This window comes from Manacus candei, unplaced genomic scaffold (genome assembly GCF_025592945.1).
Source record: "Manacus candei isolate 608988 ecotype Guabito, Panama unplaced genomic scaffold, ASM2559294v1 h1tg000015l, whole genome shotgun sequence".
Lineage (NCBI taxonomy): Eukaryota > Metazoa > Chordata > Aves > Passeriformes > Pipridae > Manacus > Manacus candei.
The window spans coordinates 12,812,625-12,840,407 of NW_026138063.1; the positions used below are offsets into that span (position 1 = coordinate 12,812,625).

Genomic DNA, 27,783 nt, shown 5'->3' on the forward strand with positions numbered 1-27,783 from the left:
ACAAAATAGGAAAAAAATAGTATTTCAAAACTTCAATAAAGGATACTCCAACTTAAGTTTGGCAGGTAATTTGACAGGCAGTAGTTTCAGGACACAGGACAGGACAAAAAGAAATGGGTGTTTCTGAGCAATCAGGTCCCTAAAGGACAAAAGCAGGTATCTTTCCTACAAGGAGGGTGGAGAAGCTGGATCAGAGTGATTTGGCTAAGGCATAACCTCTTCAGCAAACAAAGGCAAAGATCACCTTCGCCGGGAGAAACAGATTAAATAGTCTCTCCTAAGAATTTACTTTCCGCTACAGTACATTGATTTAAATACCATTGACCATATTCATTTAGTGTAATTATGCTTTAATTTTGCAGGTAGGGATTTATCTTCCTTGCAGTGATGTAATTAAGAATTCAACTCAGGGGAAGCAGGAGCCAAGAGCTCTGCTGTCAGGGGACCCTCCGCACACGCAGCGCAAACTGGCTGTAAAGGACACACACACACAAAGGGTCACAAAGCCAAAACCAGCTTAGTTGCACACCCCACATCTGCTGTGGCTTCGCTCAGCAGTTGCTTTCATCTCTCCATCCACACTTAAGGCCTGGAAAGTACAAATTAAAAGACAGCAATCTCTTTTTTAGTATCAGAGACCAAAATGATCTGTTACACCACCACCTAAAAACAAAGCACGCCTCGTCTTTGTGAGCCTTTCCAGTCCTGTCATTACTCCCTGTGCTGCACTAGGAATGAAGAGAACTGACCAAGTGCACAAACATTTTCTCAGCAGGGCAGCTAAGAAGTAAATCTCACTGAAGTCTGACCCCAAGTAAAGTCTTTTTAGCATCAAATAGTCATGTACTCAATTAAAATTTGCTATTAGACACTTCTGTGACTAGGTCAATGAGACAGAACATGACACCATATAGGAAGTAAAATCTCAAATATATTTAAGGACAAATTAGCACCAGATTTTTAGCCAGTCAAACGGAGCTAATGTTTTAAAATACCAGTGGGAAGTCACACAGGAAAACAACTGATACCAGCTCAGCGTGAAGGACATAAAAGCAGCATTTTCCTTGCACAGTGTGCCATGCTCTGCTCAAGCTGGGAAATTGGGAGTGGTTTCAGTACCAGATTCTACAGAATAGGTCTGGCACAGCAGAGAAGGAAGAGGGCAATAAAGATCACTTTACCTCATTTTTCAACACACTAAAGTGTTCTGTCAAATCAACAAACCAGCTTTAAAGACAGAAAAAAAGAAAAGGAGATGAGCAATAGTGTCTCATAATGTAACAAACATCACTCATTGAAGTTCAACTGTTTATAAAGATTTTAGTCAGATTTACAGGGCTTGCTTTGATTGCAACAGCCATAAAATACATCCTTTATGGAAGGAAAAAACACTCCCGCATGGCTCCATCTGCTCCCATTGAAAGGATGTTTCAGCAGCAGTCAAACATCTGGGCTGGCTTCCAGATAACACAAACAGCCAGGTCTCTTTTGTTCCCAGTAGGGATGAGCTCCAACTACCAGAGCCCACCCTTACCCCTGCCCAGGCCAATCCACAGCACAGAGCTACCAGGTGAGCTAGTGATGCCCACTTATCCTTTTTATTTTACCCCTCAATTAAGGCCTGTGGGACAGTGCAGTCCCTGCCCTGGAAAAGCCCAGTACTGGTGCCACAGCTAAGCCTCCAGGTGCTTGGTGATCCTGCGGATTTTCTCCTTCTTGTTCCTGTTTCCATGTTTTTTCCAGGGCTTTCCTACCACGTTCCCAGGATTGGATGCAGTCACAGGCACGAGGCCGCTGCCAGGCCGGTATCCCATTGCAGCCCGGACCCCTTTCATGAGGGCACGGACGTTCTCCTGCAAGAGCAGACACGATCACCAGTGACTGATGAGAAGACATTTAACCACAGGAACTGCAACATGTCACTAAAACCAGACACAGGCGAGCTCAAACCCATCAGGACCTGCTCAGCCCCCGCTCCAGAGCTGCAGGAAGGTCACACCACACATCCCAGCCAAAGCCTGCCAGCAGGCTCCAGTTCTGCCTGCAGCTGCACCGGGTCCCCAGCACCCACCGCTGCCAGCAGAGGCAGAGCACTGAGGAGACACTGTGACAGACATCAGCTACAGCACTGGGATGGATTCTCACAGCCTCTGCTTTGCACACAACAAATTGTCTTTGCAAAATAAATCTGGTATCTGTGAAAGCCACAGACTAAAATAATTTGCTCAAGTCTGGAGCACTGATGGGGCTCACAGCTTGTGCCAGCACTTTGGGCAGACAGAGGAAGAGTCTGGTAATCCCAAAAATTCTTTTCAGGTCACAGTTTTCTACGTCATTTTGAAAAGAGCTTGAGTTCTTGTTTTCAAAATGCATTATTATCTTTAGCTGTGCTAAACAAATACTGTTCATATCCAGCTAACCACAGAGAATGAAACATGCTGTCTGACACACCCTCTTCACTGCTAAACACCTGTTCTGATCTTTGGCAGGTATGCAGACCTAATTGCTTATGGATTTCACATTTCACTACAAGTCACTAATACATTTTTTCAGTTGTGTAGGGGCAAAACAGATCCCTGTGGGACTCACAAGAATCATACAAGTTAAGAAAAATTCCCATTTTCTACTTACTTTTGAGATTTCTCCATTGGATTTTAAATCAGTTTATATTCTTTTCACCTGATTTCAGGTAGTACTAAATCAATTGTCTTAAAGAAGCTTATCACATCCCCTAAAAATGTCAGCTCAAGAAAGGAACGTTAGTTTGAAGGACCTGTTAGTCCAAAACCACGTTCCAGGTCAGTTACTGTGTCACTCCACCCTCCCTGTCTGTCTTCACAGTCACCCCCCTGTTTGCTCAAGATTGATGTTAGGTCCATAATGACAAGGGTCACCCTACTGACCTCTTAAAAATCAGCTATGCATAGCTCATTAGCAATCTGCCAGTCACCTAGGACATTCACAGTGATTTAGGAGATAATAAAAAGAACAGAGAGTTCTTAGATAGAAATTATATGTAGATCCCACAGCATCTAGCACCATTAACTCAACCCAGCACACCTCCATCCTCAAAGGTGGCTTTTTTTCCTCAGTAATTACTAATAAGCGCTGTAGCAAAAACTCATGGAACAAATTTCCTCCAGAATTTACCTGGTGGAAGAATGTTTTGTCCACCACATTTTCAATCTGCTTTGCTTTGGTATTCTTCTCAGGCTTCACCTGTCCAGGGGCCTGCACAGTTCTGCTCTCCAGGCATCTTTGATGCTGGTGCTGAAAATCATTTGGGTCAATACCAGGAGGTGGGTGGCAATATAACAGCTTCCCCTGTGAAAGCAATGGACACAGTTATGACCAAAGAAACTCAGAGAGAAAACACACAGAGGAAAGAAAACAACCCCAAACCTAAGAAGGGCTCGAAGTCCAGGGGCTCACACAGGCAAACTGTAAGTACACTTTATTTCTCCTCCTAAGCAACAACTGGCTCAACTTCTAAGTTAAAGTACTGTTCCACCTCTATATCAAAGCACCATTTCCAGCTGCAAACAATACACTGCAAAACTCTCAGGAGCACTGGAGGATCCTATTAAGAAATTCTCAACAATAAGTTGCCAAGAGTGCTGCAGAAAAATGCAGTATTACAACACTGAGAGTTACAGTCCTTAGTGCCAAATATTGGTCCAGCTATAGAATATGGGTTTGTTTCCTGAATATCTGCTGGTTATTTTAGAGATATGATTATTTATTTAGCTAGCACCATATTGTTAAGCAAGAATCTTTTTAATATTAAGCAGCTTGAGAAGTTCAGTTTATTCTTTTAAAACATAAAACCAGCCCGACCTAAAGAGTATTTTGAAATACAGTGACTTTATCCAGAGAAACAGAATTCACTTTATTGTGCTCTAGTGAAACCTTCAATTCACTTCCTAGCAGGAAAGAAAACCCAGATGTAGGAAACACTTACATTGACATAGTCTTTTAACACGTATCGAGCTGATCTCGGCTGGTCTGGCTGTCCATGAGCTGTCATAAAGCCTCTCATATCTGGAAGGCAAATCCAAAGTACATTCTGTGTAAGTACGAGAGAATGAATATGTTCTTATCTACTGCCTAACTGCACATTTGTATCCTTTGTCAAAAAAAAAACACCCTTAGAAAGAGGCTTCTGTTGGGGAAAGCAAGGAAAAAAAGACAATATTGCTGACTGTAGAGGTACCACAGAAGCATCCTGACCTGAAAGGAATGATGATTTCTCCCTACCAGCAGAAAAACTGCTGGGTTTTTATTTTTGTTTTAAGGCCAGAGAATCAGAATTTGCTGCATTCTTCAGAGTCTAATTCAAGACACAGTTGATGTGAGGTATTTGAAAGAGCACCACACTATAGACTGGCAGGGTATCTCACCAATGTCCTCCACACCATCGACACCTGTCAGATGAGACTGGCCAAACACACACAGGAGATGAGCCATTAACAAAGGCCCTGCTGAGAAGAGGGCAAGTCCTAACGCAATGCACAACAAACCCAAGGTGGGCCTAACTTTAAAACATGCACAGAGTGTAGGTGACAGGTTTTATGAGGGTCATCACTCACATCCGTATGCTGTTAGCAGCTCTTCAGCTGTTGGCTTTCGATCTGGATCCTCATCTTCCCTTGGCCTTATAATACTTATTCCATAGGTTGCTTCCAAAATGTTTCGTGGGATATGCTGGCAAACGTGAGGTAGTGAAGGAAACCACCTGGTGATTTTCAGCTACACAAGTAACCTTGCCCCTTCGTCACTCCAAGAGCACACATGAAAAGAATGACTTCTGGATTTTGTTGCAAACCAGAAAAATTAAACAAGCCTGACAACAAGACAAAGTTGAAATGAGGTGGGAAAAGACCAACACAGCAGGGCTGTTTTATCCAGTGTGTCCCACTGCCCTCAAGGCATGAGCACGTGTGCTGCTAGCAGGGCTGGAACACGCTACTTGGCATCCTCCAGATCCAACCCTTACAGACACTCCCACGAACACCATGCAAAGGATATTAGAGAAATAGGTGGGACATGGTCCCTCATCTGGTCTATAGGCAGAATTCCAGAACAAATCATTTCTGCCTTGGTAGAGACGAAAGATGGCATCACCAGACCAGGGCAGTCACAAAGGCACAGGCCAGGCTCCACATACAGGGTCTACATGAAAATAACCAGTTAGTTCACAATGGCAAGTCAGTGGCCATGGAGGAAACAGGAACAAAAAAAATAAATGCATAGATGAAACATGGATGCAGAAATTCTACTAACACAGACATCTGCCCTGCTGGCCCCAGGTGATGAATTAAGGAAATTGGATGTGAAAGACCACAGAACTTCCAAAATTCCTAAATAAGGTGTCCAGACAGGACCCTCAGCTCTCCAGTCTGATTGGAGAGAAGAAAGCACTCCAGAAACATTTAATTGTGTTTTGAAACAGGTAGGAGATTGAGCAAGTGCAAATCCCACAATGGTCCCACATTATAGCACTGGAGTTGCTACCTCCAAATTAAAGCTTGATCAATATAAAAACAGCAGCAAAACTAGACTCATTCACAGCAATGATGTGAACAAGAAGGGTGGTTTGAAACCTTGACCTTGAGCTATTCAGAGAAACACTCACTTTAAAACATCTCCCATTGCACAGCAGCTCTCATAAGTGACTCACACTGTAGCAAGAGTTTGAAAGCAAGAACTAAAGTTCCAAAATTCTATACATCAAGACCATCCCTCTCCAACATACTCTGCTGGCCAGAGTTCAGGTTGGCAGAGTTCTCAGTGACTCCATGTGCTTGCAACTAGCTCAAAATGAAGCTCCCTTCCACTGGGGAAAAAGAAATAACAAAGAAGATCAATGCTGTTTGTCAGCAATACCTGAAAGTGTTTTGTACGGCCTGGTGTAGCAGACACTGACACCTTCTTGTTTCCAAGGATTGTGTTGATGGTTGAACTTTTGCCAACATTAGGGTAACCCACCTGGATGACAAAGAAGTGGAATGGTAACAGTGGTATCAGGCAGGGTGATGCCAGAAGACTGACGGAGCTCTTACACAAAAGTACTCCGATAAAGTCTATTAAAAAACCAGGGCAAGCAGCGAAGAACACTGAGCTGCAGTGGTTTGTGCTTGCTAGTTTTTAAAGCCTTATAGGAAGCCAGGCTACAGGACAAATTTTAGCTGTAGAGGCATATGGAATTAAAATTTAGATTAAACAAGTTCCATTAAAGCACAAAGTCCAACTCACCAGCCCAACATTTACTTCCCCATCCTTCACCCTTGGTCCATCGTGCATGGTTTTGAATATCTCCAGCAGCTCATTTCTCTGTACTAGATGGCTGAAGTTCCTGACATTCCTGTTCTGCTCTTGCACTACATGCCGCACTGCAGCACCATCAGTCCTGTTTCCCATCCTCTCTGGAGCAATAGCATTTATGTTGTCCTCATCTTCATCTTCAGAACAGGTTTGCCAGGCCTCCTCTTCATCTTCTTCACAGTCTTCATATTCATCACTGCTGTCATCATCACTAAGCAGAACTTGGTTTACAGTTTGCAAAGCATTGTCTGTGGATGTGCTTTCTGTGCTACCTTGTGCTGTGTTGTCTTCTTCTTGACTGGAGCTTTCATCCTCAGAATCACTCGAGTGCTCTGCTACACCTTCAGCGTCCTGTTCCTGTGTGAACAGCATTTCAGAGGTGAAATGAAAGGACAGCACTAGGCCTTGCTCCTGACTGCAGTTGCTGCAGTGCGAGTGATTGTATTTTCATCAGCCACATCCCAAGGGTTGACAATTCACTGCTTACATCACACAGGTTTTATAGGGGTCTTAAGTATGATGTAGACACAACTAGCTCATTTCAGGAGAATGACAAAAGTATTCCAAGAGGGACTGTTCATGGCTTTTTGACCTTTCTTTCCCAAAAAAGAGAATAAAACTACCATTTTCAGTCTTACTTTTAAATCAGTCTGTAAAAACATTTTATGCAAGGACTGTAAACCAGCTGAACACAGTAGGTATTTTTACAAGGAGATATGAGATATTCCATAGCTGAATGGCTGTAACAGATGAAAGGAGCACCTACTGGTAACATGTAACTTGGGGCAGTAACTCAGTTTGTTCCACTGGGCAAAAAAAGGGCTTTCAAGTACTATAGGCTCTCTAAGAAAAACCTCCCCTCTCTGGGAGAGAAAAAAACTCTGTAGAGATAACCCCATCCCTCACATCACCCCTCTTGGAAAGGTTTCCAATTCTTTACATGGGTTAAGATTTTGCAAACAGGTCTACAAGGGCTGTTTCTGTGTTCTGCACTTTCTTGATCATTTTAGTCTCCTCACTCTTGTCTCTGAATTGATCATTCAAATGCTGTTTTATAGCTGCACAGGTCTTTAAAATAATCCTTCCCCAAGACAAGGACAGTGAGGACAGTGCCCTTCTTAGAAAGGTGCTCAGGTCTATCGCAAGCACAGCTGCAAAGCAAGTTACCAGCAGCAGCCAGCACACACATAGTTTGAGCTGCTCACCCACAGTACCTTTGCTTCTCCAGACAGCCGTTTACACTCTGCCAGTGCTGACCAGAACACCACCTTCACACCCTCCTTCTCAAAGAACTGTGCCCAAGCAGCCCGCTGCTCCTCACTCAGCAAATCTGCTTTGTTGATCAGGATCATGCTCTCCTTGTCATTACTGACTTCCTTAACGTAACTCTCCTGAAAGAAAAGAAGAGAAGGATCAGTCCATACTCTGGTTTTGACTCCTCTTCCCCCCAACGTAATACAAGAGCAGCAAGACAAGCTCCACACAAGTGTAGCCCAGCTTACCATCCCCTGGGCTAGGTGGAACTGGTGTTTAGTAGACAACTACAAGGACAAATTGGAGCATGCAACTACAACAACACAGCTTGTTGCTGGCCACGTGTGCAAACACCTTGTCTGCTTAGAGCTGTGACAAGATATTAATCAGCACCCTGCAGCAGGAACTCCAAGATAACTATTTGAGCAATTTAATGTCTCATTGATGCAGTGTTCTATAGTCTGTCATTACAAAGCTGTCACTTCAATAATTGATTATTTGCTTTCAGTGCAGTAATTGTCACTCAGGTTTATTCCACTATGTTTTTACACAGAACAATTCCTTTAAGTGAAGACACTTTTAGTGGGTAATGAGGAGTAATATAATATCTGCAATATAATGTCTGTAGAATTGCCTCTAAATCCACAACATCCTGTGTGAAATATCAAAAGACATCAAACAAAAATAAGTTTGTGCCATAATACTTGCATAAATTAATAAGATATCCACTAAGATACAACAGTAGAACAGTTTCAAGGTGGCTGAATGTGTTAAACAAAAAATAAATTACGTAAACCTTATGATATATAACTAAGATAACATTCAAAAAAGTGATTTACTTACCAGATCTTGACATCTAAACAGAAGGGGGTTTCTAGCATCTACTATCTGGACTACAATGTCACTGCAAAAGTGAAAGAAAGCCCCATAAATACTCCTCCTTACTTTGCCTTAAAGGAAGCAGCAAGGCACAGCAATTATTTGCTTTTAGGTTTTGCTTGGAATTTTAATAGTTTTAACTGTATTATCCTACTAAGTACGTTTACTGAATAACAAAGCATCTCAACAGCCCACCTGCCCAACTGAGCCAGGCTTGTGCTACAAGCCAGTACTGCTGTACAGTATTTTCTCCTCACTTAGCTCATTCCCCTGTACAGCTGGCAAGTGGGAAGGAAACACGCCAGTTTTGCCAATCCATTTACCCTCCAGAAACACTCAGCAAGCAAGAACCAGAGCAGTGGCATTCTGTGCTTGAGAATGGTACTAAAAACTGTGATAACACAACTTTATTTCTGTCTGTCCTCATTCCCAGCTGTGGCAAGATAGTTACAGAAAGAAAGAAGAGGTAGTTTTCCTACACAGCGAGATATTCTAGAACGTGGTTGTCCCCTTTGCATGGAACAGGATTTATAAAGTCTCCCACAAACAACCTGCAGATTTTAAGTGTTTGATATCAGGCATTTTAAAAATTTCCTTGTGCACTTCTTGTCATAAAAAACATAAAACAGTGAAAAAATAGCCCTAGACTCCAACAAGACATGTTGCTCCCCCATGCAAGGATGGCCTTACAACCTGCTTTTAGCAAACAGCTTCAAAACCAGACACCAAGTTGCCACCACATATTTGAGCAAGACTCGACAGTTCTACAAATCAGTTATATGCAATGGCTTCAGATTCCACAGGCATTCATGCTTCTTTTCTCAAAAGGACAGGGAAAATTTAACTACAGCCTCTACCACTAGAGTTCTGCAAGCAAGTAGTTTAAAACACTGATTGCCCCATGCTGATTCTATTTGTTTGACAGGGATTTTTGTTAACTCAGGACACCTTCAGAACATGAAGGGTTGAATGGAAGAATTTCAAGCCTCACTAGGCAGCTGGTTACATATAAAAAAAAAATAAATCAATAACCCCCCCAAGGGAGTAATTTAATAAGCCACAAGGGTACAAAGAGGTATTGCACAGTTACAGAAATTCAGAGATCAATATGAGAGAAAGCTGACACCATGGTACTGGGATGGGATACAGAGAAGTTACTGAATCACACTGCTAGGAACTATTTTGAAGCAAACACATGAAAAGGCTGACAACAGATCAAATTATCTGGCAAGGTAAGGGACTGAATGATTTTTCCATTCCTTTCCAAGACAGCATCCTCACTCTACACGAAATAAAAAGCTTCAACAAGAGCAGAAAGGCATTAATAACACATTCCAGCCACCTCTAAATACCCAGTACACTCACACTGCCTGTCATGATCCCCTACAGTGGATGCTCCCAACCAGCACTCTCCCAGCCAAAGGCCCAGCAGCACTCAGTACAAAGCCCCCTCTGTGAAAGGACCAGCTCATCATGACCTCACTGGTGAAGTATTTTTCAATTTTAGGAAAATCAGATGAGATGATCTCAAACTTAATTACTAGTGAAATTAAATGCCCCAGTTAGATTAAGGTAGCAGATAGCACTCCTATTGTATTACAGCTCAGCAGAGCAAACAAAGCTACTCCTGTGATAGGACAGCCTGTTGTCTTTTGTGCACTGCTGCAACTTCTCTGCGTAGCTAAGGGCCAAGGACCAAGAGATTCCTTCTTTCCCAACATTTAGTTCATCTCCCTTGCCTCCTGCCCCTGAACAGCTGCAGCTGTGTGGCTGGGAAAGAGGATAAGGGGTTAATCTCAGTAAGAGACAAAGACACATTCTCAAAAGAGACCTCCCATAATGAGCTACTGGAAGAGCAGCAGCATCTGAAGAATCTTCAGAGACTTAGAGCATACCACTGCAGATGACAGTGCTGAAAACTAGCAGGCACCACTAAGCAGCTGCCATTCTTCACATCACATTTTGATCACTTTGAAACAAAATCACTTCAAGTGCTGATAACAAAACATTACTAACTTGTTTTTCCTGTGCTCAGACACTTGAAGCCTGACTCAAAAGCTTCAGTTCATTAAACACTACTTTTTTACAAGTCAATAGCAAAATACTTTACCTTCTTTCAATGACTCTCCAAAGCTGACGCCAAAATTCCAAGTTTCGTTCAAATGGGGTTAGAATTAACTTTTTCTCTTCCTCAAGGCTAAGGCAAAACAAACAAAAAAAAGATGTCACATTTGGTCCATGCCAGGCAGTAAGCACACTACCAGTTTTTCCTTAGATCTAGGAGGCTTTAGTTTTAGAGAGAGATCTCAAACCAGACTCATATATAGGTTCTATTTCTGCTGGTTTTGCAAACAGATCAAGCACCAGGTGAACTGCTGTCAGTAGCACTGCTTCAGCAGTGACACAACGGTCCTGATCATGCCAATGGAGAAGTGGTAAAGGATAGAAAGAACAAAAACTAATCAAAAGTCTGCCTCTGAAATTTCAGAGACACAATAATAAATGAGAGAAGTTATCCCAAGTGCCAGCTGTTACTACTCAATTTAGTACCACTTGGAAAAGGTAACGAATTTGGGGATGGTACCTGAAATGGCTCTATACAACCTCTAACTTGCTGTTACCACCACCTGAACAACTTTACTCAGGGCAAGCGTGGGTTTGCAGGGCATGAGCAGATATCACACAACTCTCCAAGCCAGCGGATGTAGCACCAGACCAGCACAAGCTGCTGTACACAGGCTGGCAGTACTGCCTGCTATTCAGAGCAGCACTGCTGCTCTTAGAAAACACATCCAGTGCTCCTCTACTTCACAAGCAAATGCAGAACATCACATGCCATCCTGAAAAATTTTAAAAGAACACACACACACAAGACACCTTTGCAGAGCTCACCACAAAGACTGTGGCTGAGACGTCCAGCCTTCCAGGACAAGTACAGGGAGATGTTAAATTTATTGGTCTAGCAAGGATAAATACAACCCACTGCTTCTTGTGTCTCTAAATGCCACCAGGTACTTATCCAGACACAAGCAGCACACTCACTGGGCAAGCTGTCGCCTCCACTCAAGAAAGCTTTCCCTCTCCGCTTGCTTCAAGTCCTCTGCGCTGGTTGTCCTATCCCAGCGTGGCCTGTAACAAGCATATTTTGGAGTGAGTGGTCAGAAACAGCACTCAGACCAGATACATTACTGCAGTAAACATAAAGAGCACAAACACCATACATTCAGCTGTGCCAGGACGGTTATAGCTCAGACACGAGCGCACCTGTTTTCAGCAGCTTTAAGTACACCTTCTTTCCTTGTTCCTTACAAACTCTATTAGCTGAGATCACACAAAGCTCTTTTCTCAAACTAAGATTTGTAGGGTCTTAAAGACAGGGGAATAATCTCCCTGTTTGCCATGCACAGAGCTCTGGAAAGGCTTACCAGGCAGCCTAGATGCACCAGCTCCAGGAGTGCCAAACTTTGAGCAGGAAACCTCCACAGTCAGGCCAGAAGGGCTGGCACTGGGAGCACTCACATGGCAGGCTGGCACCTGTGCTGTGGTTACATGTGGTTACATGTAGGCTCATGCAGGCTACTTAGTGGCTTCCCCAAGAATAGGGTACTGACAAAGCAGAGGGCTGTCCTCAGGCTTGAGCCACCAAGGGGCTGAGCCCACTCAGCCAAGGGGCATCCAGGCCCAGCCCTGCAGGACTCGCCTCCGCGGGATGCGCAGGAACTCCTGGTTCTCCTGGTGCAGCTGCTGGATGCGCTGAGCCTCCTGGGCTGTGAGCAGGCCCGTGCAGCTCTGGGCAGACACGATTTGGGCATTCAGACGCTCTGCCAGAGAGAGAGACGGTCATCCAAAACCACCCATCCCCAGCCCTGCTGACCCCTGCCACCCCACCCTGTCCCCAATCCTGCTGACCCCTGCCACCCCACCCTGTCCCCAATCCTGCTGACCCCTGCCACCCCACCCTGTCCCCAATCCTGCTGACCCCTGCCACCCCACCCTGTCCCCAATCCTGCTGACCCCTGCCACCCCACCCTGTCCCCAATCCTGCTGACCCCTGCCACCCCACCCTGTCCCCAATCCTGCTGACCCCTGCCACCCCACCCTGTCCCCAATCCTGCTGACCCCTGCCACCCCACCCTGTCCCTGCTGACCCCCAGCCCTGGTTCAGGACCCCTTCTTCTGTCTCCCAGATCCCCGCCCGGCCAAACTCATTGTCAGCCCTACAGATCAGATCATATCTACTCCTACTCCCAATCCTCCGTTCCAAAATCGGTCCCGGCCCTCCACCTTGGTCCCCAGCCCCGGGATCCCCTCCTCAGCCCCTGGATCTACCCTGCCAGCCCCGGTCCCGTCCCAGCCCCTCACCGGCCACGAAGCGGGTGCCGGCGAGCTCGGCCGTGGCCAGGAACTCCTCCAGCGGGCTCTGCTCGGGCGCCGACCGCAGCTCCGGGCCGCGCTCGGCGGCCACCTCGCTGGCGTGGAGCTGCCGGGACAAGACAGCGCCGTCAGCCCGGGCCGCCCCGGCCTCCCTCCCGCTCCCTCAGCCCCCACGCCGTACCCATGAGGAGGAGGCTCCGCGGCGCTCCAGGCCGCGCTGCCGCTGCAGGTAGCGCCCAAGCCCCGTTCCCCGCTTCTTGCCCATGTGCCGCCGCCGCCGCCGCCGGAAGGGGCGGGCGGGCCATCCCCTTCCACCGCCCCTTCCGCCGCCCGGTGCCGCCGCCGTGCCCGCCCCGCAGCGCTCCCCGCGCCCGCCGCCGAGCGGCGACACCGCGCCGGCACCGCATCGCCGTGCCCGGCCGGCCGCGCCATCGCTCCGTGTGCCCACTGCCCACCCACCCGGCGCACATCCACTGCTGCCCTGCCTGTCCGTCCCCACGCTACCTTGTCTGTCTGTCTGTCCGTCCACCCCCACTGCCCATCCATCCATCCATCCAGTCCGCGATGAGAGGACACAGTCTTAAGCCCCGCCAACGGAGGTTTAGGTTGGACATTAGGAAGAATTTTCTTCACGAAAAAAGTGATTGGACATTGGAATGGACTGCCCAGGGGGGTGGTGGAGTCACCGTCCCTGGAGGTGTTTAGGGAAAGACTGGATGGGGCACTAGTTGTCATGGTGGTATTAGGTCATAGGTTGGACTCGATGGTATTAGAGGTCTTTTCCAACCTAACTGATCCTGTGATTCTGTGTTATCTACCATCTTTCCATACTTCCTTTCCTTCCTCCCTCCCTATGGCACTCAGCACAGACATCCATTTCTCCGGCGCTCCCCTTCCCAGGTCAAGCTCTAACCCTCTCCCACAGCAGCCACCAGCCCCACCACTAATAAACCCAGGGGCACGGCTGACCCCCACCCCAAGGTCGGTGCTGCAGCAGGAGGCCCTGGCAATCGGGGGATGCGCAGGGCTGCCAGCCCCAGCCCAGCCCTGCCAGCCCCAGCCCAGCCCTCGGCAGTGCCGGCGGCGGCGGGGCCGGTTTCACTCGCAGGTTCCGCCCGGCGCAGATGTTATCTCCGGGAAACAAACCACTCCAGCAGCAAAGCGTGCGAAACCCTGCCCAGCAGCTAGCCATGGGGGCAGGGGTTTGTGTATCCCTCTGGGGAAAACCACCTGTGCCCTGTAACACACCCAGCCCAGTGCAGGATCCCCATCTCCATCATCCCAATAGAGTAAACGAGTGTATGTCAGGAATGACAGTGACAAAGAGGGAACCTGGATGCAACAGCTGTGCTACGAGGTTGCTGCCAAAATCTAGCCAGAGTCTGGGCATCTTTACCAGACAGAGAACGCTGCCTGCCCAGCCAGGGAACCACTGAACGGGTTTCAGCAGCAGCCATTGTGGCCAGTCTGGCTCAAGACGGGAGAGAAGGTTAAATTAATAAACAACTCAACCTGTACTTGCTCACTGAACTGATTTATGAACCATTTCTCCTTTATGGTTGTTGGGTTAAGGCCAGACAGTTTTGAGTATAACTCTGTAATGTGTATCAGTTGTAACTGGAGAAAAACCTGGCTAATCCCTGGAAAACAGAGGCATGCAAAGTTTAACTTCAGGAGCTGGCCACCAGCAGCATGGCACCATGTACAATGCCGCAGGAAGGAGTGGTCTTTTCTCTTGCTCTGCACTATGTGATGCCTCCCCATGATAAACACCCATTAGGAAGACACAGTTTTTCCTTTATTCTACTTTTCAAAGCCAGCAACTGTGTGGCATAAATTTCCCAAGTACGTCTGAACCTTTGCCATGCTTATCCCAGGCTCTGCCACCATCACCCGCCTGGTCAGGCCCCTCCTTTGCTTCATAAGGCAAATAAAAGAGATGAAAGGGGACTCAGCGGTCTCCTTTTCATTTAGGTGAGGTGCTTCAATGGAAGGCTGGTGGGCTGCAGACAGCATGCAGAGATTTAGTAAACTCATTTCTAAGCACGTCATCTTTAATAAAACCATCACAAGTCTTTATGTGGGCACCAAGGCAGTAATAAAAGTGCTCATTATTGTCTTTCTTTTGTACTTCAGTTAAAAGTTACCTTGCCTCTACAATGCATAATCACGAGCCAGAGCAGCCAGCCAGCCTGGCCGTTCCCCACGCCTTGGGTCTGGCAGCACTTCTAACCCCACAGCCGAGGCACGTGCAGTGTGTTCCCAGGCTGCCCAACCACGGGCAAAATGCTCCTATGATCCCATCAGCACAGCCCCATAGCATGGCCTCGGCATCACCGTGGCCCTCGGCTGGTGACTCCACCAGTACAGAGTGCTGGATGGACCTCCATGGGACACAGGCAGCCGCGATGGCTGAACTGGAAACAGACACCTGGGGACAGGCAGAAGTGCTGTTGCAGTGGGAAAAGGAGGCTCACGCTTGCCTCACCACCTGCAACCCTCTGTGCATCCTGAGGGCAGTGAGGTTTGAGGGTAACCTGAAGAACAAAGACCTGTGCATTTTGACTGGCATGTTTTTCCCACACGTTGCCCTTTTTTCCCACACCATTCCCCATTTCCAGACTGAAGTGCTTCAGGGACAGTCACTGCAGGTATTTTCTATCACCTTTGTGGGAGCTGCTGAAGAAATGCCCGAATTGCCTGCATTCTTGTAACAGATACATTTCTGGGCACTTCATAAACACTGAGGAATTATTTGTATCTGCTGATGCGAGCAGCACAGCAAGGACTGCTTTGAGCGGAGAAGTGCTGAAGGAGATACAGATTGGGTGATCCAAGTGACAGAGACATCGGAGACTTGGCTAGAGTAGTAATTGCCTATTTGCAATTGCCATGTTTCTAATCCCTCTGCCATTGCTCTGCTGTGCCTACCTGAGCGAGACGGGCTGCTGCTGGTCTTACCTGAACACGACAACCTGCTGCTCCTAGAAGTCATTTGTGCATGGATTATTCACACACAGTGAAAAGGGCCACTGAAGTACAGATGCTGTCACAAGAGCTGCACAGAGCAGCCTGGCACCAGAGTGTGCATGCCAAAAGCACAGCCAGTCAAGGAGAGCGTAGAGGAGAGGGGTATGCTGCTATGGTCTGATAAACCTGTTGATTTGCAACCCATTCCCATATGATGCAGCAGCCATAAAAAATGAACACAATTTTTGCTGCTGGATCTTGTTTATACAACTCAGCTCTTTGACAGAAGTGCTCAGGCTGGAGTGAAATGTTGTTCTGGGAGACCAAACACTCCTGTGCATCACCAAACCTCTCACAACTCCTTTGAACTGCACTAACCATGCTCAGCACTGCTGGCTCTTTGGAGGGTGGCCATAGCTTTGGGACTTCTCACAAAATCATTGCATAGACAAAGTAAAATCTGCTGTCCTTCCAGCACACTGTAATCATTGACTTGGGCTTCCCTCCCAATTTCTGCCTTGGAGCCAAACCACTGCTCCAGTTTTTGATGCAAATCCTGAGAATTACTTAGCAGCAGCTCTTTTTCAAAAGCCAACGATAACAGTGTGTTTTTGCCTAAAGGAAACATCGTTCTTTCTGGACAACTTTTCCTCCATTTTCCTTTAAGGTAGCACTGGGAGATCTCAGGACTGTCTCTCTAAAATATTCATGTGATGGCTATTCATTATTCATGTCGGTTCACAATGCTTGATTCAGCGGTACCGCCAGCCTCAGCCTGACAAGCAGACTCATTAAGAAACCTCCCCCAAAGCACCCCTGCAAGAACACCAAGACAATTTTGCTCTGTGCACAACTGCAGCTGCTTGAACCCCTTTCTTTCCAGTTGTGCTCAGAAATGGACTGGCACTGTAAGAAAAGAGGGAGCTTGTTCCCCATCTTTTGGTGAAGGTCATGGTCCCCTTTAGAAAGAGCACCATGCCAAGGAAGCTCTGAAGCAGGGCTGCCTGGCCAAGGCTGAGCCCTGAGAAGACAGTAACCCTGCTGGGGGCCTCAGGCAAGTTTTTTAGACTCTGGCTCTTCTATCAGCTCTATGAAGATAAAATCACCTTCTTTCCTGGCAGGGTGGGGAAAAGTTAATTAGAGAGAGCTGCCTGCATCTTTGAAGGCACAAAGCGCCGGATGGGAAGGTGATGGGATTTCTCCAGCTCCCAGTGTGCCAGCTCTGCCTGGGCAGACTCATCCCTGTTGCCTGCTGCAGTTCTTCCACATGGACAGGGATGACCCCATAGTGGCAGCCCCCCAGATGGGGTGTTGAGCAGAGGATGCTGCCCCAATACCACCTCTGTTCCCCTTGGCTGGCAGCATGGTGAGAGGACAGCTGCCCAGCACAACACCACCCAGCAAGCACCCCCGAGGTTGCCGTGACCCCAAGGAAGGGCTCTGCACCACTGGACACCAACTGCCCTTCTAATTATAGCTGTGGATGCAGGAAGCACCGCAGCTGCCTGTGCAGGAAACAGGGTGTGCCGCCCTCGGTGACTGAAAAACAACCACGGCAGAGGTGTGCCACCACCAGCATGGCCCTGCTGAGAGGCAGAGCCCTGGCCCCAGGGCTGCCCTTGGGCTGTGGCACCCTGAGCTACGCTGGCATCATCCTTGGTGTACCCAACAGATCCAGGGCTGCTGGTGTGTGGACCTCCCACATTCTTCACACTGCCCTGGCATTGCCTGTGCCTCCAGCCCCAACCCCTGGAGCCCTACCAGGGCACACTGTCTGCAGGATTGGGGCGCTGTTCCCCTTCAGAGAGGCAGGAGGGCAGCAGGAGTGACATGAGGCATCCATTAAAGGCTGTTAAGGGCCCTTCTCCCTGAGCAGGTGATGCTGTCTCCTGCCCTGCCAACTCATCTCAGGCTGTCCCCACTCCTGGTGACTGTGGTTGCTGGCCAGGGACTGGGGGCTGTGGCACTCTGATGGCCTGTGAGGCTCAGGAGCCGCTCAGGAAAAATCCTGACAGTTCAGCATTTCCTTTGTCCCGATTCAGAATAAAGAGTGAAAACTTTGACATTTAGCATAGTTATAGAGCCTCTGAAATAGTTTGTTTTGGAAAATACCAAAATGCTGGTTTGCAATGTTTCACTTTGACTGTTGCACTTCAGCTGCTGCACCACAACAAGCTCTCCTGCTACCTGAAAGGAGAAAACCTGATAAGTTTTCATACACTGACAAAATCAGTAAGTACATTCCCATGAATTATTTTGGTTTTGTCATATCAACTTTCCCCAGCACCTCTTCCCACTACTCTCCCCAGAGACCCACAGCAGCTCCAATTCCAGCTGCTAGGTACAAAAGTCATCCCTGAAGTGGGGCTGCTCCCTGCAGGGTTTCACCCTCTTCCATCAGACAGGCCCCGGCATCTCCCCACACAGCTGCAGGGCATCCAGCATGGGCAGCCTGGAGATCCCCCTCCAACAGAGGGGGTGGGCAGCTGGCCACCTGTCTGTGCCTCAGAGGGGCACCATGCACCCCAAAGCCTACAGGCTCCAGTGCAGACCGGAGTGGGCAGGGCAGGAGAGGGATGGAGTGGGCCAGGGAGTGGGGTCTGCCAAGGGCCAAGTGCAGCACTCACTGTGCTGCCAGTGCTGGGCTGCAGGGCAGAGATGGTATCTTACAGACTTTCCCACGCCTTGCTCAGGCTTTCTATGCGTGCACACCAGGCAGGTGATGCTCAGTCGCTGCTGGGATATTGCATAAATAGAGAGCAGGCTGCTGCACTCCCCCAGGCTACAGTGCCATGCAGATAAGCCCCCAGCGTGCATGTCCTACACATCACGGGTGCTGCCAGCATGTCCTGACCCTGCAAGGCTTGTGCTTCAGCTTCTCCTCCTGGCAGTGAAATACAGACATCCAATGCCACTGGAATAGCCCCACACTTGGAGCAGGTGCCCCAAACTTAACTGGGCTGCTCCCTGCTACCAGATTTCATCCAAAGGCTGTGGCACAACTCCTCAGCCCAGCACAGGGCTCGGAGTGGTCAGCATTTTGTTTAGGAATTGCCGTCACAGACCATCACGATTTGCAATATGCTCTTCAGTTGATGAAGCATGTGGCAATCATCCACGTCCAGAACTGAAACAGTTGCCACACAGCAGGAAAGAGACAAACCTGAAGATAACTAGGCCCATTAACAAAGCAAGAAAGGCTGCAGTGGTCTGGTACACTGACTGGTGAGCGGTGAGGAACTGAGCTGAGACAGATTCCATCCTCGAGCAGGGATGTAACCATAAGTCGCCTTCCCTAAAGCTGCACTTCCAAGAGGCAGGTATGCTAAGGGTGCTGCTGCTCCCTAGTCACCACGTGGAGTCCCCAGTGGGTCTCTGAGGGGCTGATAAACAAACCTCCACCACAGAAGGCAATGCAGAAATGGTAGTGCTGCTGCCTTGGGGCTGGGGAGGCAGTGGGCAGGGCAAGGGGGTCAGCACTCCTCCTCACTTTACGTGCCACTGGGGTTTGCAGCCAGGTATGCCCAAGGGCTGTTGCAGAGACACGGGGCTCACTAGCCTGTGCAAGCCATGCTGTGAAAATTTAAGGTTTTCATTCCTGAACATGGATCACTTCAATTGGGATGGCAGAGCCCAGTGTGACTCTGCAAACAGTTCTGTGAGCGTCATTATCAGAAGCCCCTGTGTACCAGCACCAGCCCCCTGGCTCTACTCTCCCTCAGGGAGCAGCACTGCAGGAAGGTGTGGGGGGCTCCTTGCCCGCTCCATCCCACCCAGAGCAAACACCTGCCTGCTGAGCCTCCAGCCTGAGGCCCAAAACAGGTTCCTCTGCCTACAGCTGGAGGCAGGCAGGGCTTTGGCAAGACAACTCCCTCTTCCACAGGGAGACTGCCATGCCCACACGTCTCAGAGGAGCGGCTGGGGTTGCTCTCAGCCTTGCAGCTCGCAGGCACTGCTCAGGCAGGTGGCAGCTGCTAAGAAGCATGGGGCAGGCGTGGGTCTGAGAAGCTGTGGTTCAGCAGGACACCTCGAGGGGAGAAGGAACCACAGGAGTGCCACACCATGTGTAGGTGTCAGATGTCACCTTAAGCCATTGGATTTATGTGCACAGCAGCATCTTCTGTTTTCACCTTGCAAGACAAAGGAGACAAAGGAAAAGCACATTTGATGCTACTGGAGGTGAAATGAATCAGCTGTACAAACTGAAGCCTTTCTCTCCCTGCCACGCAGCGGGATGGTCCCACAGGCTGGCAGGAGCTCTCTGCCACAGGCTGCAGCACAGCACATAGCCTGCCCTGCCCTCACACTAACAGCATCGTGGGGGTTCCCAGGGCCGTGCCTGGCACTCAGTCTGCATCAGGACCAAGAGCAGAGACTCCCCAGCTGGGGTGGGCTGCTGCGAACAGGACAAACTGCAGCCTCTCACCTGCCCTCTTGTGAGGTCCCAGTGGGACTTTGTCCAAGAGGGCTCGTTTCAGCACGGTGCCAAGCCCAAACGGGCATCCCAATGTGTGCTGGGCTTCATGCTGAGTGGCCCAGACAGTTTGCCCCAGCCAGTTTAGCCTGGCCAAGTAACACTGTGGTTACTTGCAGTTCCCCAGTAATCTGCTAGATGGCATAATGTAATAATAATAATAATGATGATAATTATATACTGGTTTAATTGATCCAAACTCTAGAAATGATTTGTCAAATAATTAAAGCAGGTGTGTACATATTTTACTGCATGAGTACGTACCGCTCCCCTTTTGCTGAGCATTTATCCAAATCCTGATGAAGTGCTGTTCTCTGCAACGCTGGAATTTCTTTTCTTTCTGGCAAGGATATGATACATGACATGAGAAGCTATAGTAATGACACAGAGACCAACTTTCTCATTAGTCTGCGACTGTACTCGAGCAATCCCAACAAGAAATTACAAGACAGCTTCTTGTTATTCGGCTGCTGCATATAAATAAAGAGCAAAGCATTACTCATACATAATAGCTCCTATTTGCTGCAGGCCCTTCGGTTCTCAGAGCCGGGCTAACCAAACCAAAGGGAAGATTATGTTGCAAGAGCGGGACTCCTCCATGGCACACCCTGGCCGGGCAGGGTGCTGGGGCTGGAACTCTCCTGGCCGTGGGGTCTCCCGCAGTAGGGTGTCCCGCAGTGGCCCTAGGATTTTTATCAGTTATGGGGGGTTTGGGCAGACGGCTCCCCCCTGGTGCGCTCTCCATCCCCCCCGCCCGCGTTGATAGAGGCTGCTGAGGCACCCACCCTCCGCGCGTGGGGATCGAGGCGGGCGGCGGGCGGCGGGCGGGGGGGGACGGAGCGCACGTCGGTCCGCACTCCCCGCCGCTGCACCGGCCGGTGCCCCCGCTGGGGGCCGCGCTCCGCGGGGACGCTCCGCGGCGGGCGGGGAGAAGACGGGATTGGGGGGCCGCCCGTCCGGGCTGGCACCGCCCCGTGCCCGCCCCCTGCCCGCCCCGCGGCGCGGCGGGGCCGGGGCTGGGGCTGGGGCCGGGGCCGGGGCGCCGCGGCGGGCGGCGCAGAGCGGCGGCGGCGGGCGGGCGGCGAGCAGCGCGCCGCCGGCTCGGCGGGCCCGGGCAGCGGGCGCTCCGCCCTCGGTGCGCGGGGCCTCCCCTCTCCGCGCCCGCGGAGCGCCGGCGCCCGCCTATATCTACGGCCGCGGCCGCCCGGCGCCCGCAAGGATGTGAGGCGGGCGGGCAGCCCAGCCGCCGCCGCCGTGGCATGCCCCCCCGCGCCCGGAGCCGTCGGCGCGGCGCCTAGCCGCGGCTCCGCGGGGCCATGCTGCCCTGGAAGCGGAGCAAGGTGGAGCTGGCGGCGGGCGAGGCGCGGCGGCAGAGCAAGCCCAAGGGGTACGCGGTGAGCGTGCACTACTCGGCCCTCACCTCGCTGGCCCGCGCCTGCCCCGAGAGCGCCCTGCACCGCGTGGGCAGCATGTTCCGCTCCAAGCGGCGGAAATTCCGCGTCACCAGCGAAGACCCCACTTACACTGTGCTCTACCTGGGCAACGCTACCACCATCCAGTCCAAGGGCGAGGGCTGCACCGACCTGGCCGTCTGCAAGATCTGGAGCAAGAGCGAGGCGGGCCGGCAGGGCACCAAGATGAAGCTGACCATCAGCGCGCAGGGCATCCGCATGGCCCACGCCGAGGACAAGGGTCTGCGCCGGCCCGGCCACCTCTACCTGCTGCACCGGGTCACCTACTGCGTGGCCGATCCGCGCCTACCCCGTGTCTTCGCCTGGATCTACCGCCACGAGCTGAAGCACAAGGCAGTGATGCTGCGCTGCCACGCCGTGCTGGTCTCCAAGCCCGAGAAGGCGAAGGCCATGGCCCTGCTGCTCTATCAGACTTCGGCCACGGCACTGGCCGAGTTCCGCCGGCTGAAGAAGCGGGACGACGCGCGGCACCAGCAGCAGCAGCTGGTGGGTGAGCAGAGCATCCCGCTGGTACCGCTGCGCAAGCTGCTCAACGGGCAGTGCTGCTACAAGCCGCCGGTGGAGCGGAGCCGCAGCGCGCCCAAGCTGGGCTCCATCACGGAGGACCTGCTGGGCGAGGAGCAGGAGGAGCGGGCCATGCACTGCGACTGCGAGGACATCCTGGAGGCGCTAGGCGAGCCCGAGGGCGAGCTGCTGCGCCCCGGCGCCGGCCGCGGCGAGAGCCCAGAGCTGGGCCAGCTTCTTCGCGACCTGGGCGAGCTGAGCCTCGGCAACGACCTGCGCTCGCTGCGCGCCGACCTGCGCGTCCGCCGGTTGCTTTCCGGGGAAAGCACGGGCAGCGAGTCGTCTCTGGAGAGCGGCGGCACGGACGGGGCCGCCCCGCCCGGCAGCGACGCCGAGCAGCCGCCCCCCGGCGACCCCGAGACCGGCTGAGCGCTCAGGCCCTTTCGGGCGTGCGCGGCGCCGCCGGGGCGCACCGGATTCCCTCCGGGAATGCGCGGCCCCGCCGGGGCGCACCGAGTTCCTTCCGGCCCCTCCGGGAGCGCACGGTCCCTTCCGGGCGTGTACGGCCCCACCGGGGCGCACCAGACCCCTCCGGCTCCGCCGAGGTGGCTGCACGGCCACGCCGGGGCCCCTCGGGCGGTGCACGGTGCCGCCCCGGTTCCCCGCGGCGCCCTCGCGTCCCGCGGCATCCCGGGGAGCGGCCGCCCTTCCCGTGCCGGTGGCCGCCGGAGCCGGGCCCCAGCCCGCCGCGGCCCGAGGAGGGGAGGCGGCCGCGGGCTGTTTACCTCCGACTCAGCCCTTGAAGATCTGCCAAATTCCTGGAATAGCTTTCCCCGGGGAGGGCGGCGGGAGGGAGGTGTTGCACCTTGTTTACAGACAGAAATCTCACATCCGAGGGCTCCCCCCCGCCGTTTTCTCCATTAAAGTCACTCCATCGTGCTGTCGTGTCCGAGAGGTTTGCACTGTTGTGAAGTTGGGGTTTTTTTATTATTATTTTTAAGTTAGACCTTTTTTTTGGGCCCTGGTCCTGTCCCCGATCTCAATGCTCTAGGTCTTTTGCTGTGCAAAAGAAGACTCTACTTGTGGCTGTTCACGTGTACATAGGGAAATGTATGCAAATACATTTTGTTATTTTTAAGAACACCACCATTGCGATCTCCTCTGTTTGCACATATGTGAAGAAAATAAAGATGACGGTAATTTAAAAGAAACTGGGGTCGTTGTGGCGATTTGGCCTCTCTGTGTGTGCATGTTTCTGTAAAGAGATGGGGGGAGAGATCCCTTGGGATATGTTGTAGGTGCAGAGGGCACAAAAAGGCTGTTTCAAGCATCCAGCGTGATTAGGAGCTCGCTGGAAATGTTACACTACAGGGAAACACACCGGGTGCTTAATGATTCTTACAAGACACAGGGATGAGGTTTTCTCTTTGCAGCCTCTAACAATGGGTAGGAGGCCTCATGTCAGGGTGCTCTGGCTGGATCTTAGTTTGGAGAAACCCAATTATGGAGCTCTCAGCCTACCCTGGCACGAGCTGCCCCTCGCCTGGGCACTGGGAATGCCACACAGCCCTGGCGCGGTCTGCACACAGGTGCTGCCACTGCAGCCAGTCCCTCGCCGCTCGAAGTGCCAGCCTGAGACAATTTCGTAACCTCACCCAGGGTAAGCAGCGCAGTTGATTAGCCACGGGACTGCCGCGGTATTTTTAGCTGTAAATCTGTTTGTAAGTGGCAGGCTCCCAGTACAGTAGGGATGTTCCGGTTTCGTTTGTCCCCAAGTGGAGGTATCAATTAAGAGATAATTAATCTGGCATTTCTGATGTCTAAATGCTTTCCACTGTGCCTGGGCTGCAATTGGGCAAGTTGCAGGAATGTCATTGAAAAGCCCAACCAGCTGCCAGGGCCAGGCCACACTCCTTGTGCAAGGAGCCCGCCTCAGAACTTGTAAATACCCCATTAAAACCAATTGCAAAATCTGTCACCGCATGGGCGAGAAGCTTTTACTATTGCCTCAGTGTGTCACTCAGAGCAGGAAGGCATGTTGGGGTGGTTTTCATGGGAAGGGGTAATGGGGAGAGGGAGGATTCCCCTCAGAATGGACACCTTGCCGGGGTCACACTCAGCCTGTGATGGGCAATGAGATGTAGTAGGTGACAGTGGCTGATGCTGGATTTGAGCACGCTCAGGCCAGCACTGCTGACACACACCTTGCTAAAGAAATAGTGCATCTTGCTGCTTTTTCTCAAGCAAGGCTCCCTTTGCCTTTCTCAGGGAGGGAAGGGGCAGGTAATGAAGAAGAAATGACACACCAGGTAGAGCTTATCCCACAGTGCTTTTCCCAGGATGGGGGCTGCCAGACTGCCTGGCTGGCAGTGGGGGACTTTCAGTGCCCTGGACTGAAGTGTGTGCCCCAGGTCTATGTCCAGAGCCCTCTGCTACTGCCTGCTCTTTCCTGGAGCAGAGGCAGCAGGTAGTGCTCGGAGCAGGGTAGAGATATGGCACCCGGAGAGCAGAGCAGGGTGTGCTCGGGGGTTCACGGGCTGGTCTGAGCTAACCCCAGTTGCTGAATGACTGGGTGGTGTTTGCTTTAGATCCTCCGTGTGTGCTTAAAGGTGGTTAATGACATTAGCTCAGTCAGTGCCTTTCCTCTCTCCAGAAGAGCCATCATGTCTGCAATAGTGAGAAAAGGTTTTTAACGCATGCCAGAGCTAAAAGCACAACTCCCTAAGCAGCATCAGCAGCAGCCAGGGCCTGAAGCATTTCCCCTTGAAGCCATTAGCAGGGCTACTGTGCAGTTTCATTAGAGGCCTGTTCAGATCATTAGCTGTAAATGTAGAGCCCAAATCCCTTTGTGCCTGGGATATTTTGGTACTAGAACCATTGCAAAAAAAAAATCATATGTATTTCTGCAGTGCCAGTGCGAGGTTATTCACGTGTGCTTAACTGCTGTGCCCTCCCCATAGCAGCATGCATTGACCTGCAAATGAGAGCAGGTGCATATGAGGAGAAAAAAGGTCATTTTATTCTCTGCACAGCAAGTTTGAAGGAGTATCTCCCTAGAAAAAGGAGAGGAGGAGAGAGCAAGACTTTTTCTCCAGTAGGTTTGAGTAGAAGGCTGAGCTGCTACTGGTTTTCCTGCGAAACAAGTAGCTTCTTGCTGAACTGAAAAGCCTTGTGCTGGCTGATGGGCTGATGTGGGCAAGTGCAAGACTTTGGGAAAGGCCTCCTCCCATTGGTAGAGGACAAACTTCTACAGTCTCTGCTCAGTGCCAGGGCTGATGCCAGCCCCTGTGCCAGGACTGCTCTCCACTGATGAGATGCAGCATCCCACCGAGCATGGCACAGCTCCTGCTCAGGATATTGGCAGAGATGTGTTCCCCATCCATCAGCACTAACTCAGCCCTACAGCTGGGCACAGGGAATCAGCCCCTGACGCAGCAGAGATGTGTGGTCTGTACAAAGAGCGGCTCAGACTCTGAAACTGCTCCCCAGCAGCCCCATCCCACCACTGCTTTCCCGGGGACAGGCAGCAATCAGGCAAAGGCAGCCTGGTTGCTCTGCCGGTAGGTTTGAACTGTGTGGGAAGAAGGCAAATGTGGGAACAGATGTTTGCAGAATTACACGTCAAGCACTGCTACCTGCCCCTGGTGCAAATCATTGTCCTGGCTGGGCTCGGTGAGCCAGGCTCCTGCCTGGCTTGGGCAGTCATTGGAACTTTCCAGCACAGCAAGGTTGAGCACTGAGCTCTACACATCTCTGACTTAGCAGGCAGTGTGTGATGAATTGGCCAGAAAATACCTATAACAAACAACATAACACCAGAAAAGGCAATGATCCTGCTCTGCAGGCTCCAGCTGCTGGTCTGAATCTGGCGCAAGGCTGATGCCTTGGCAAGTCAACTTAAGTACTGCTCTAGGTACCTGGGATTTCCAGAGCGTGTTATGGCTAAACAGAGCATGTGATTATTTCAGTGAAGACTCCCAGAATATGAAAAGATTAAAGGGAAAAGAGCCTTTTTGCTAATACTAGTTGTTGACTGTATTTGCTGGTGTACTACAGATTTGCTCCTCCACATATATAATGAGGCTGAGGGGGGACCACACAAATGTGGAAGTGTTGGCAGGATCCCAAGTAAAGCTTCTTGTTTTTCTCTGCTCTTAACATGCCCTTCTCCCATCCTTAGGTCTTCCTTATCCACAACAGGAAAAAATACCATGTACAACTGGAAAAATTAGCCAGTGATCAAGTGGAGTGAGCCAGGTCATGAAATTACTTTTATCCCAGACTGTAGTACTGATTTAGATCCAGAATTTTTTGCAGTTCATTTTGGTGATGTGCCTTGCACAGGGCACATCCATTTTGCCTGGCCAGGGCAGATGCTGGAAGAACTGCTGGCTGGGGGGCTGCTTTGGACTGCTGGATGTGAAGTCTGGTTGGATGGCACTAAGTCAGTGATGAAAAAAAATCTTTCTTTTGGGGGTTTACAGGCAATACTCAGTATCAAGTACAATCTTGGGACAGTTCCAAATCACCTTCAGCACACACACTGTCACTCTGATAGGGAAGCAGGAAGGCGTCAGGATTTCCTCCTTTATGGTATGTTGGAGAAGAGCAGCTGACCTGTCCCACTGCTGTTAGTCATCCCCAAGGCACCACAACTGTCCTATTGCCCAATTCTTGGCCATCACACCAAACCCCTTGTTACTCAGTGGGGAAAATCCCCCCAGTTTCAGCCTGCAGAGAAGGCACAGGGCAGACAACCTACCCTCAAACCATCCAACGAGGTTGTGGGTAACAGCCCTTGGTATTCTTGGGTAAGGGTGGGCAGGATCCCATGAATGATTAAAAAAACCTGTGTGCTGCTGCAAGTGGGGTGCACTGGCAGCCAGCTATGCCTCATCTCCCACTTCTCCTGGAGTTGGGAAGAAAAAAACCTCTGCATTTCCAAGGTCAGCAGCAGCCCCAACTCCCGCAGAGCTCATACGCCGTGAAGGCGTCTCCCCCTCCTCACCCCAGCCGCTGGTAGCAGCAGGGGCTGTTTTCCCCAGCAGCTGGAAGGAGATGATGTGCAGGGACAGGAATGTGAGGGCAGGCAGCTGGGGCAGCTCATGGACAGCGTGGGGTCCCAGAGGCCAGGTCAGGTCAGTTCATCCATGGGGCTCATAGAGCCCCGCAGATGAACTGACCTGGCCTGGCCTCTGAGGTTCTGCTTCTCCCCACATCTCCACCACCCACCCCAGACAAGGTGACACCTTCAGCTTGCTGGCTGGTGGCTTGTAGGGGTCTGCATCTTGGTTAATGCCCTGCAAGGTGCATGAGCTGGGGGGAGCAGAATTGTTCACTTCTATAAGCCGGCATGAAATCAAAGCTATGCATTCAAAAAAACATGACATTCCCCTTGCCGGTGGGGGCTCTGCCTAGTGGGAGGGCTGAGCACTACGAAAACACTCGGAGAAACAGTTATATAATGAAGGACAAGGTCCCAATCCAGCCCTTGGCTTAATGAGGCGGCTCTGCAAGGAGCTGAGCTCCAGG

General features: G+C 50.8%; 2 protein-coding genes and 1 long non-coding RNA gene across 3 annotated transcripts; 1 reads left to right on the plus strand and 2 right to left on the minus strand.

The window, feature by feature from the left end:
- Window positions 1–911: 911 nt before the first annotated feature.
- LSG1 (large 60S subunit nuclear export GTPase 1) lies at window positions 912–13,125 on the minus strand. The gene is made up of 14 exons (XM_051781355.1): window positions 13,013–13,125; window positions 12,820–12,937; window positions 12,158–12,278; window positions 11,500–11,586; window positions 10,568–10,654; window positions 8,422–8,482; window positions 7,539–7,715; window positions 6,256–6,681; window positions 5,887–5,988; window positions 5,034–5,172; window positions 4,590–4,718; window positions 3,962–4,041; window positions 3,151–3,324; window positions 912–1,853 (listed from the first exon to the last, which is right to left on the minus strand). Exons 1-14 carry the CDS (start codon window positions 13,094–13,096, stop codon window positions 1,674–1,676), a joined length of 1,965 nt encoding a protein of 654 aa, XP_051637315.1. The 5' UTR covers window positions 13,097–13,125; the 3' UTR covers window positions 912–1,673.
- A 77-nt stretch (window positions 13,126–13,202) lies between these two features.
- On the minus strand, window positions 13,203–21,235 carry LOC127468338 (uncharacterized). The gene is made up of 3 exons (XR_007903524.1): window positions 21,061–21,235; window positions 20,540–20,615; window positions 13,203–19,931 (listed from the first exon to the last, which is right to left on the minus strand). It is a non-coding gene; the product is annotated as an uncharacterized LOC127468338 (long non-coding RNA).
- A 111-nt stretch (window positions 21,236–21,346) lies between these two features.
- Window positions 21,347–23,462, plus strand: FAM43A (family with sequence similarity 43 member A). The gene has a single exon (XM_051781368.1). The coding sequence runs from the start codon at window positions 21,592–21,594 to the stop codon at window positions 22,678–22,680; it is 1,089 nt and encodes a 362-aa protein (XP_051637328.1). The 5' UTR covers window positions 21,347–21,591; the 3' UTR covers window positions 22,681–23,462.
- Window positions 23,463–27,783: the final 4,321 nt, after the last annotated feature.